The sequence below is a fragment of the Trichechus manatus genome, unplaced genomic scaffold, assembly GCF_000243295.1.
Source record: "Trichechus manatus latirostris isolate Lorelei unplaced genomic scaffold, TriManLat1.0 scaffold00042, whole genome shotgun sequence".
Lineage (NCBI taxonomy): Eukaryota > Metazoa > Chordata > Mammalia > Sirenia > Trichechidae > Trichechus > Trichechus manatus.
In genome coordinates this window covers 6,212,627-6,224,951 of record NW_004443978.1, presented here as the reverse complement: position 1 = coordinate 6,224,951, position 12,325 = coordinate 6,212,627, and the positions used below count along the sequence as shown (strand labels likewise).

Here is a 12,325-nt window from a genome sequence, read left to right as displayed (position 1 = left end):
TTTTTAGGCAAGACTAAAACAAATGCATCCTAGATATTAAAGAATTTGGTAAAAACCTGCTAAAGAAAGCTGCTCCTGAATCCTCCTTTCCCATCCATTTTTATTATTTCGCTCACTCTCAGGAAATAGTTTAGGTTTTACTTAGGTTTCTCATTGTGAACTATAAACCTGTTTATTTTCCTGTCTTTAATGGATTTAGATAGCAATCGATTGTCACTCTAGAAAGGCTTTTATTTAAAGAGAACTGATGTGAGTTTGGAAAATCTTCCTAAATTAGTTACTTTTATTAATCTTTATATGTGATTTTTTGTTTATGTTTATACATAATTTGCCCTTGCTTTTTGTGTTCTTCTGTTAAGGATGGAATATACATTGAAAGCCATGCCCCTAAGCCCCTCACAAACAATCTGACTCTGACAGATTCCATGTGGACACTGTGTGTGTACACCCTGCTGGTCTCTGGCTTGCAGTGGTGCTTCAGGCCAGTTAATCCCACCAGTTTTCTCTTTAGATTGTCACGTTTGCTTGTGTTTCTCTTTTTTTTTTTTTTTTTTGCAGATTTCTAAGTGCCGTCCTGCCCAGCCCTCTGGTTTTTCAAGTTTCTAGTCTTTTTTAAGATACAGAGGCTGACCCAGAGTGAGAGTTACAGAATTAATTGACAAACCCTAGAATTTTTGTATACGTGATGTTGTTTGTTTGCATCTGAGCCTGAAGTGTCTTTAGTATTATTTGGTATCCACTATATTCACAAGATCATTAAATTTGTAAAACAAATTTCAAATCTAGGTGTATTTTCAAGTATATATTGAAAATAACTTCATGATAGTATTGATTTAATTGAGTTAATTTCTTAGAGATTGTTAACGACCAAAGTTTACTTTTACCTTATTGTAGTTTTCACTAAGGGGTGATGTTGAGGCTAAGATCCAGTTTACTGGCAATTTTTTGTTTGTTTATTCAGACCTTGTGCATTCCAGTGTTGTATTTGCTTTGTAAACAGAAATCTGAAAACAACAGTTCTTAGTGTCAAATGCCAGTTATTTCTGTTTTGATTCTTGGCACTTTTTCCTTCTCTGTTTGGATGTGTCTAATATCCCGTTAAGTGTTTGAGAACTTGTTTCCTCAGGTTGGGTTTAGGTGGGTTCTTCACCTTGGGTTAGGTCTTGTATTTAGTGTTGAGAAAGTACATGATGGAGGTTATTGAAGTGTCTGAAGTTCATAGAAGAGCCCTTAGAAAACAGGCCAGCTATGACCTAGGAGATAAGTATTTTTTTGAATTCTGATTCTGTAAGTCATTGAACATATTAGTAGCTGAACTTGAATGGAACTGAAATGTTGTCCTAAATTTTCCTCATGCTGGTCTTCTTCCACTTTTGTAATTTGCTTAGGCAGTATTTTTAAAATAATTATTTGTTAACTAAATACGTAAAGCCTTTTGCATGTAATTTTAAAATTAAAGAAAAACTTCTTCCCAGTGCAGCAACACAATTTTTTCTTCATCTGGAGGGGTGTACACACACGTGCACGCACGCGCGCGCGCTCGCGCGCACACACACGCACACACACACACACATTCTCCTTTGTTTTTTTTTACCTCAGATTCAGTGTTCCAAAACAGGCTTTTTTGTCCTCTGCCCCTCGCCAGTTCTCCTTCCTGGCCTTGCCTTTCTGTCCCTGGGCCTCCTGTTTGCCCAGATCCCCAGGCCTAAGAGCCCATTATATGCTTTGGCTTTCTCACCGTCCGCCACTCCTTTTGTGGCTGCTCCCCTCAGTATCCCATGGACCTCTGTGTCTTCCTCCTCGTTGCTTGGGATGTTCTTCCCTTATTTTCTCTCCCTACCCCTAGCCACCATTCGTTGCTTTTCTTCTTCTCCAAAACAATTTAAATGTTTCTATAGTTTTTATGTCCTTCAAAGAGATTTAAAAAAAATGTGAATGTGTATGCAGATGGATTTTTTTCGTGTAACCATTACTGCAGTGCTTGTAAGTAAGGTTCATGTTTGGCAAGCAGATAAACTCAAAAGCCTGAAGGAAGTGGAGGGCGTAAAAACGCTTGGGAAGTTTGAACTTTTCACCCGAACTGGTTTGCCTCTTTTGATAGAATGTCAGAAAAGACGTCCTGAGTCCTCCTATAAACTCTTTAAGTGTTTTAAAATGTCAGCTGTTTTCCTTGCAAGAGCAGTTTGCATTGGTATGCTGATTTGGCATTTATTATGGAATGCATCAGGGAAAGGTAGAGTAAAAAAGAAACGATATTTGGAGTTTTCTGCTCTCTTTGTAAAATGTGCTGGTAGTCTCAGATAATATACTTAAAATAGCATTTCTAAGGATAAATGTTAAAGTGAATTGAATTGAAAAAGGTGTCGTACATTCAATTCATTGAGGCTTTGTGACAGTGTTTTCTTCTTCGTAATAGTGTTTAAAGTGCTACTTGTGATACAGATGAAAGCTCTGTTCAGTTTTCTTATCTTCAACCCCACATAGGTTTTAATATTTTACTTATTTTGCCCTTGGTGTGTTTATGAAGACAACTGGGTGATTAAAATAATAGGGAGGTACCTGTCAAGGAGGGGATCCATTATGCTACACATGGATCAGAGCTGGCCTGGTAGATGGAAGCTTTAGCTAGGTGAGTCAACACTGCGTTCCTCCTGCATTTGGAAGGGGTGGTTGTTCACCTGTGTGGCACTGACGTAAGCTTCTGTGGGCAACTTTTGCTACTGGAGGCAGGAATTGTGCACCATTAAATTTTATATATAAAGTATGTAAATGAATTTTATGTTAACTTATCTCTTTAGTATATTAATATCTTTCTTATTACCTGCTTATAGAATTAGATGAAACGGTATACATCTCAGTACTGTTCTCTTACCCCGGCTGAGCGGCCTGTTCTGTCCATGGGCTCTTCTGCTAACTCGTTTTCTCCCTGGACTTCTCAGAGGTCAGAGGTGCTTCCCTCCTTACCTCGCTGCTCCTGCTTTCCCTCCCCAGATACACTTTACCGATTCATCCTTTTTGTTTCTGATGGTGGAAATTTATCAAAGGGTAGTTTGTTTTTTTTCCTTTAAGTGCTGTATTTATAAAATGAAGAAACTCTGGAAGTTTGGATCCAAATAAACAATCGTTATATAAAAAGTTACCGTTTGGGTCCAGGTTGCTCCTAGTGTATTTGTTTTACTGTTACGATGTTTAAGTTGTGGCTGGTGTTTTAACATTGGAAAAGTACATTTGGATTGTACTTTAGCCTTCTGTTGTTCTGGAATTTCTAACGCATAATAGAACTTATTTTACATTTTTGGGAATAAACTAAAATGTTAAAAATCTCCCAACCAGTGGAAGCTTAACTCATTTTAGGAGAGGGTGTACCTTCACATTGTTCTCAGAGATCTGGAGTAGGGGAGGAATGCTTTAACCCTTGAGATCATAAGTAGTATCTTCATCCCTTCAGTGAGGTGCTTCCACACTTCTATTAAATACTCCTCTTCTGTCTCCTAATGGTGTGTGTCATATTAAGTGTATAGATCACTTCGTTGTGTGGTTCTGAGGGGCAAATAGGGAGGATCCTGGAGATTGTTTTGGCTTGAACAGGTCCCTTTTAGGGCATGAGCATGAATAATGGATTTTTTGGACAGTTTTATTGAGGAATAATTGACATACAGTAAACTGCACATATTTAATGAATAAATGATTCCCCGCCCCCCCGTAAGGTTCAACTCCCTTATTAAATCTCTTGTTATAACCGTTGTCCTTCAGGAGAGATTATCCCTGCGACCCTTTTCTCTTCTCCCTGGGAGCTGGTTACTGTGGCTACTTCTTCATTTTCTTAGTTTCAGCTCTTTTGGGGCATGATTTGCATATCTTCATCTCTAGCTCTGGTCTGGCTGAACCTGATCTCAGTTTCTTGCACCTCTGCCATTCCATTTGCTGGTCCAGCATTCCTACCTCAAACTCATGTTGAAGGTTCATGGCTAGATGATTTTGGTAACCTTATGAGTCTCTCCCTTGGCTCTTACAAACTGCTGCCAGATTGGTTTTTCCGAAATGCAGCTTTGATCACTTTACTCCTTTACTGGCAACTTGAAACGACTTCTCAGAAGAGCTGTCAACAGTCGTAACCCAGTTCAACCAGCCTGTCTTACTCCCTACTTACATTCACAGATTTTTGCTTCAGTCCAGCCCTTCTTAATTGGGATTCCAGGAGAGAATTAAGCCTTGAGGCCTTAAGGCATAGTTGTGATCAATCAGTCTGTTTCCTGTGCATCTAGATTGGTACTGGCTGTGTATCTTCTGAGAGACTTGAGAACATAGCCACTCAAATCATTTTTTGTAGGGCTTAATTCTCTCCCAGATCCTCACTGAGAAGGACTGCTCCAGTTAAACCGAACTACTCCTTGGTCCTGAGACCCCTTTCTGTGTCTTTGTTCTGTTTATTTCCTCTGCAGCCTCCTAACCAATCCTGCCCATCTTTCAAGGCCCACCTTAAACTACAGCCTCTTGGATAATGCTTCCCTTGGTTCAGAGGTGAAAGAATCCCCTTCTTCTCTCCCTATCCTGTACCTTCAACCCACACTCACAAAGATGTGCGTGGAAGTTATGCGCATACACTTTCTTTGACCCAGCATCTTTTGTGCCTGTGGTTGCATTTTACACTTTCTTATAACACTGTTGTTAAACACTTCTTATTTCCCTTATGAGGAGGGGAGGCAGGCTCAATTCCTGGTCGGTGTGTGTTTGTGTCCCCACTCCCCCATGATACCACATGTGCAGTCCCTAGAGTTTGTCGACTACGTTACTGAGGCCCGGCTGACGTGAAGATACCTGCTGTGAGACATAGTAGTTGCGAGTCTTGTTTTATTACCATGTTTTCTTTACTTTGTGTCTGCAAAGCCCTCATGAGCCCGGATACTTAACTAGTGTTTCCTGTGTCACCTTCTTAAAACTTTAGTAACTGTCCTGCCCCAGTAGAAGACATCTGAGATAAAGACAGTTGCCACTGAAGAGTAGATTGTAAGAGGAATAGATTGAGTTATTGAAATGTTGTTCAGCTGTTCTTGAGCTCGTGGTATTTTTATTACAAGTGAAGCTGTTTTTGTGTACTTAAAATATACAGTTCTATCCTACTACAATGGAAATTTCTGTGTAACAGATGGATCCTAATTGTTTAGAGTGGCAGTATTTGAAAAGGAAGAAAAATAACTGTCTAAAAAGTTAAGCATTTCAATAAAATCTCTTTCAATAAAAAACCATGTTAACGGATTACAGCTGTAATCTCCAATGAGATGAAAACACGCACACGGAAAGGACATGATAGAGAAAATCACTGGTAACGTTTCAGTGAGTATGTGTCCAGTGCGTTGTGCGTGAGTATTTCTCATGTGGTTAAATGTTACTAAGTAAGTTTTTTAAAATGTCATCTGAGAATTTCATTTTTAGGAAGAGCCATAGTTTGTTTAACCAGTCCATTATTATTATTTTATATATAATTTATTTTCTTTTTTGTTGTTGTTGAGAATATACAAAACAGAACATACACCAATTCAACAATTTCTGCGTATACAATTCAGTGACACTGACTACGTTTTTCTAGTTGTGCAACCATTCTCACCCTCCTTTTCTGAGTTGATCCTCCCCCATTAACATAAACTCACTGCCTTCTAAGCTTCCTGTCTAACCTTTCAAGTTGCTGTTGTCAGTTTGATCCCATATAGATAAATCTTAAAAGAGCTCAGTGATCAAGGCACACATTCTTTTCTAGTTAAGCTAAACTGTTGTTTGGTTTTGCAAAGACTTCAGGGGATATTGCTGGTTTAAGGTTTAAAGATTATGTCAGGGTAGTAGTTTCAGAGGTTCACCTACTCTCCATGGCTCCAGAAAGTCTGGAGTCCGTGAGAATTTGAAATTCTATTCTGCATTCTCCCCCTTTTGATCAGGATTCTCCTATAGAATCTTTGATCAAAATGTTCAGTAACAGTAGCTGGGCACTGTTCAGTTCTTTTTGTCTCATGGGAAACGGGGCAGTTGTTCATGGAGGCAGTTCGCTATACATTCCATATCCTCCTCCTGTTCCTGACTCTTCTTCTTCCTCTGTTACTCCAGGCGAATAAAACTCACTGTTGTACCTTGGATGGCCACTTGCAAGCTGTTAAGACCCCAGGCACAACGCAGTGAACTAGGAGGTAGAACAGAAGCACAAAACACAATGTTAGGCCAATTAACTAGGATACCCCATGAAACTGTGACCCTAAACCTCCAAACCAGGGAAACAAATTGTATGATTTGTTTGGTTGTACATAAGCAGACTCGGCAGCTACTCCTTTTTTTTTTTTTGTAAATTTGTCTATCACACAACTTCTTGCCAGTTCAACTTTTTACAAGTATGCAACTTACTGACAGCAATTACATTAATCAGCTGTGCTAGCCTACCATTAATCAGTGTGATTTTTCCATCACTGTAAACTGAAACTCAGTACTCCATAAGCAGTGACCCCACTTCTCCCCCTCCCTCCTGCCCTTGGTAACCATGAAGAAATTTTGGTCTCTATATATTTGCCAGAGCCCTGATGGTGCAGTGGTTAAGAGCTCGGCTGCTAACCAAAAGGTCAGCAGTTCGAATCCACCAGCCGCTCCTTGGAATCCCTGTGGGGCAGTTCTGCTGTGTCCTCCAGGGTTGCTATGAGTTGGAATTGACTCGACGGCAGTGAGTTTTATGTATTTGTCTGTTCTTGTCTTTTTATATGAGTGAGGCCGTACAATATTTGTCCTTTTGTGATTGACTTATTTCACTCAACATAATGTCTTCAAGCTCTATCCACATTGTAGCATGTATGAAGACTTCGTTTCTCTTACTGGATAAGTAGTATTCCGTTGTATGTATGTACCACCTTTGTTTATCCATTCATTCAGTGATGAGCATGTAGGTTGTTTTCCATCTTTTGGCTCTTGGGAGTAATGTGCTGCAGTGAACATTGGTATAAAAGTATCTATTTGAGTCTCTGCTTTCGAGTCTTTTGGCATATATACCAAACAGTGGAATTCTGGGTCATATGGTAGTTATAAAATGAATTAGTTATAAAATAAATTATTTTAAAAAAACAACTGTTTTTAGTTTTTTGAGGAACCGCCATGCTGTTTTCCACAACAACTCTACCATTTTGCATTCTCACCAACAATGGATAAGGGTTCCAGTTTTTCCCCACATCCTTGCCAACGTTTGTTTTTGTTTTTATCTTAGCCATCCTAGTTGAAGTGAAATGGTATCTCACTGTAGTTTGATTTGTACCTCTCTGATGGCTAATGACGGTGAGCATCTTTTCATTTGTTTGGTGACCATTCGGATGTCCTCTTTGCTGAAATGTGTATTCAGGTCTGTCTTAGTCATCTAGTGCTGCTGTAACAGAAATACCACAAGTGAATGACTTTAACAAAGAGAAATTTATTTTCTTACAGTCTAGTAGGCTACAAGTCCAAATTTAGGGCATCAGCTCCAGAGGAAGTCTTTCTGTCTCTGTCGGCTCTGGAGGAAGGTCCTTGTCATCAGTCTTCCTTTGGTTTCGGAGCCTCTCGGCACAGGAACCTAAGGTCCAAAGGACATGCTCTGCTCCCGGCGCTGCTTTCTTAGTGGTATGAGGTCCCCCTGTCTCTCTGCTTGCGTCTCTTTTTTATATCTCTAAAAAGATTAGCTTAAGACACAATCTAGTCTTGTGGATCTCATCAACATAACTGCCGCTAATCCATCTCATTAACATCATAGTGATAGGATTTATAACACATAGGAAAATCACATCAGACGACAAAATGGTACACAATCATACAGTACTGAGAGTCATAAACCTAGCCAAGTTGACATATTTTTTGGGGACACAATTCAATCCATGACATTCTCCCCTTTGGCCCCCAAAAATTCCTGTCATTGTCACATGTAAAATATATTCACTCCATCATATCATAGCAAAAGTCTTAAATCAACTTCAAGTCCAATATCTAAAAATTCCTCTTCATCTGTGAAATCTAGAATACAAGTTACCTGCTTCCAAAGGTACAATGGTGCAACAGGCAAGCACAAACTAGACATTTCCATTACAAATGGGAGAAATTGGAGGGAAAAAAAGCATAACAGGCACCAAGCAAGTCAGCAGAAAATATTGTGTTAGCCTTCCAGGCTTTGAGAAGAATCCTGTTCTCTGAGACCATTTACACAATGGCCCTACCCTCCAGACTCTAGGTAATGGCCACACTCTCCAGATTCTGAGAGGAGGCCCCTTGATTCTGGGCTTCAGCTCTGCCTTCCAGGCCCACTGGAATGGCAGCTCTGCTCCCTCGGCTTTAGATGCACCAATTTCCAAGTCCATCTTAGTGGCAGCTCACCGTTAGAAACACCAGAGGCCACAGCTCCACCCTTTGAGACTGAGGCAGCTCTTGGCTTCCTGTGTTCCTTGTCTCTTCAGCTTCTGCTTCCTGGTTTCTTGGCCTCTTGGCCCCTCGGGCCTCACTGCCCTCGTCTGCCCTGCTGGGGCAAGTGTTCCAGAGCTCTTTAGCTCCACTGATAAGTGTCAAGAGGCACCCCACTCGGCTAGTAAACTTCAACCGGAAGGCACTCAGCTCTCCTGCTCTGTGGGTCGGCAAGCCTAGCTCCACCCTATAAGTGCCCAGAGGCACCTTACTCCACCGGGAAGCCTCCTGCAGAAAGGCACTCAGCTCTCTCCCTCCGTCGGGTTGGTTCCAGCGCCATCTGATGCTGGTCTCCTGGTTCTGCCGCTGCTGGTTCTCTGCTGCTGCTTCTCACTATCTGCGCCGTCTCTGGTGGTAACAGTTCTCCTCACTTCCTTCTGAGTCTTCCATCCACGCACAGTTTCAAAACCGCTTCCACATTTTAGGTATCTGTTAGAGCAGCACCTCACTCTTTCGGTACCAAACTCTTAGTCATCTAGTGATGCTGTAACAGCCCGTTTTTTTGATTGGGTTATTTGTCTTTTTGTGCTAAGTTGTCAGTTTTATATATATTTTGATTATTAGATTTTTATCACATATATGGTTTCTGAAGATATTTTCCCAGTTGGTATCTTGTCTTTTCACTTTTCTGGTGAAGTCTTTTGATGAACAAAAGTTTTTATTTTTATCCTTTGCTGTTCATACTTTTGTTATTAGATAATCCATTGTTAAAAGCTAGGTCCTTTAGTGTTGTCTGTGCATTTTCTTCTAAGAATTTTATGGTTGTAATTTGCACATTTAGGTCTTTAACCCATTTTAAATTTGTTTTTGTGTATGGTATGAGGCATGGATCCTATTTCATTTTTCTGCATGTGGAAATTCAGTTTTCCCAGCACCTTTATTGAAGAGACTCATCTTTCCGTATTGAATGGACTTAGCACACTTGTCCAAAAGCAGTTAACCATAGATGTGTGGGTATGTTTCTGTTCTTTCATTTCTATTCCATTAGTTTATGAGTCTTTTCTTATACCAGTACCAGGTTGTTTTGATTACCATAGCTGTATAATATCTATTCAGGGCCTCTTGCCATTTCATATAAAGTTGAGGATTGGTTTTTCCATTTCTGTAAAGAAGGCTGTTTGAATTTTGATCAGATTGTGTCGAATCTTTAGATCACTTTAGATAGTATTGACGTCTTAACAATAGTAAGTCTTACAGTCCATGAACACAGAACATCTTTCCATTTATTTAAGTCTTCTTTAATGCCTTTCAGCAGTATTTAATAATTTTCATTGTATTAGTATTTCACATCCCAGGTTAAATTTTTTCCTAGGTATTTTATTCTTTTAGACACTATTGTAAATGAAATTGTTTCCCTAATTTCCCTTTCCGATTTCTCCTTGCTGGTGTATAGAAACCCAACTGATTTTTGTTTACTGACTTTTGTGACCTGAACTTTGCTAAATTCCTTTATTTGCTGTAGAAGCTTTCTTGTGGACTCTTTGGAATTTTCTATATATAGGATCATGTCATCTGTGAATAGAGGTGATTTTACTTCTTCTTTTCCAATCTGAATACCTTTTGTTTTTCTCGTCTTACTGCTCTGGCTAGGACTTCTACTACAATATTAAATAAAGTGTCGTGTTCCCGATTTCAAGGGGAAAGCTCTCAATCTCTCTCCATTAAGTATAATGTTGGCGGTTGGATTTTCATATATGCTCTGAATCATATTGAGGAATTTCCCTTTTATTCCAATCTTGTTGAGAGTTATCACCAAGAAAGGGTGTTAGATTTTATTAAATGCTTTTCCTGCATCCATAGAGATGATCATGTGGTTCTTTTCCTTTGTGCTATTGATGTGGTGTATTATATTGATTGATATTCTAGTGTTGAACTACCCCTGCATTCCTGGAATAAACCCCACTTGGTCATGGTGTATGACTCTTGTAATATGCTGTTGGATTCTGTTTGCTAGTATTTTGTTGAGGAATTTTGCATCTGTATTCATAAGGGATATTGGCTGGTAGTTTTCTTTTCTCATGGTGTCTTTGTCTGGTTTTGGCCAGTCCATTATTATTGATACACTTATGTTTTATAGTTTTTCAGTGTTATTAATAACGATATTATGAGTATCCTTAAGTGTAAATCTGGCCCACATTCAGAGTCCTCAAAGAGGCCTTGCTATATAAGAAGGAAGACTTACGTACTTATCAAGCTTTAAGGTAGACACACACAGGTAGACACACACAGGTAGACACACACAGGCACACACGCACACGCGCGCGCACACACACACACACACACACACACACACACACACACCTCCGCTGCCACCAGCAGCAGCAGCAGCAAGGGCGTTTGACTCAGCTTATACTCACTGAGTGTACAACTATAAAATAGGTGTTTGTGCAGTTTTTAAATTGTGCATGTTTCATTATCAAAGAAACAGACATTAGTAAAACAGTGCAGGGTTCCAGCTAGGCAAGTTTAGTGAGTTCTTCCCCCACCCCCACCCCCCGCCTCCAATAGATTTCTTAGCCATTTGTCTATGTTTTTTATTTTACAAATGTCTCAATTGGCGTGTGCATCTTTTCTTTATTGCAACAAGAACTAATCCTCACTAAGATGCAGAAAAAGCATTTGATAATTCATTCAGCCAAGAACTGAACAAAATAAAAGGTTTTTTTTGAATTTACATTTTGTTGTTACTATAACATCTTTGACCTGTGTCTGTTATTGTATCAACATTTCTCAAGAGCTAGGACAGTGTTTTTTATTTCTCTGTGATCAGTGACAGCTAGAACATGGCTCTTCTCACACAGAGGAAGTTACATGAAGGCTGTGTGCTAGAAATTAGCAGCAGTTTGGTGAGGAAGATAATTCGCCATTTGGTAAAACCATTGGTTAAAATAATTTTTGGAGAAGACTTTTGAATTTTGGTTATTCTGTTTAAGTATGAAAAGTGCTTAACTTTATCTGATAGTTGAGCCAAGTTAATGAAAGTTAATGAAATTGTTGAATTATTTATTGTTTTCTTGCAGTATTAATTTTAAAGACCCACAGTTTGCTGAAGATTACATTTTTAAAGCCGTAATGCTTCCAGGAGCAAGGTAACAGTATAATTACAAATTTTAAGCTATCTAGGTTTATTTTGTATAAAAATGCTCACCCCTGTAACCAAAATGTTACACTTTTTAATGGTCAGAAAACCAGCACCAGTACTGAAACCCGGGGACTGGGAGAAATCCAGCAATGGGCGGCAGTGGAAGCCCCAGCTGGGCTTTAGTCGTGACCGGAGACCTGTCCACCTGGACCAGGCAGCATTCAGGACTTTGGGGTGAGTGATGGCTTTCTGTGTCTTTGTGTATTTTACTTTTTCTGGATCACGCCACAAAGCAGTGAGTATTTATAACACAAATATTTAAGAGACCATAAAATACAACTATTTCATAGGTATTTTAATGACTTTGATAAAATGCTTTTATTCATTTAAAAAACTCACTTCTCTAATGTATGTATTGCTTTATGTATTGAATGAGAATTACATTATTTTCTCTCTTTAAGAAGTTTTACTATCTCCGATAGCTATTTCAAAGGAATAAAATGTTCTCTGTACCCTCAAGAAAGTTGTAGTTGGATTAATGTATGACAGAGAATCTGTTAACCAGTATAAAACAAACACCAAGCCCATTGCCGTCAAGTCGATTCTGGCTCATGGTGACTGTATAGGACAGAGTAGAACTGCCCCATAGGGTTTCCAAGGCTGTAGTCCTTATGGGAGCAGACTGCTGCATCTTTCTCCTGAGGAGCAACTGGTGAGTTCGCACTGCCAACCTTTAGGTTAGCAGCCAAGCGCTTAACCACTGCACCACTGGGGCTCCTTGTTAACCAGTATAAA

At 39.5% G+C, this 12,325-nt stretch overlaps 1 protein-coding gene across 2 annotated transcripts in view; it reads left to right on the top strand.

Annotated features, from left to right (window-relative positions):
• Nucleotides 1-12,325, top strand: part of XRN2 (5'-3' exoribonuclease 2) — a 92,073-nt gene that overhangs the window by 60,630 nt on the left and 19,118 nt on the right. For both annotated transcript variants that reach the window (XM_004376422.2, XM_023731396.1), the window contains 2 exons: nt 11,469-11,537; nt 11,633-11,764. In XM_004376422.2, the coding sequence (XP_004376479.1) occupies nt 11,469-11,537; nt 11,633-11,764 (201 nt within the window). The remainder of the gene's footprint in view (nt 1-11,468; nt 11,538-11,632; nt 11,765-12,325) is intronic.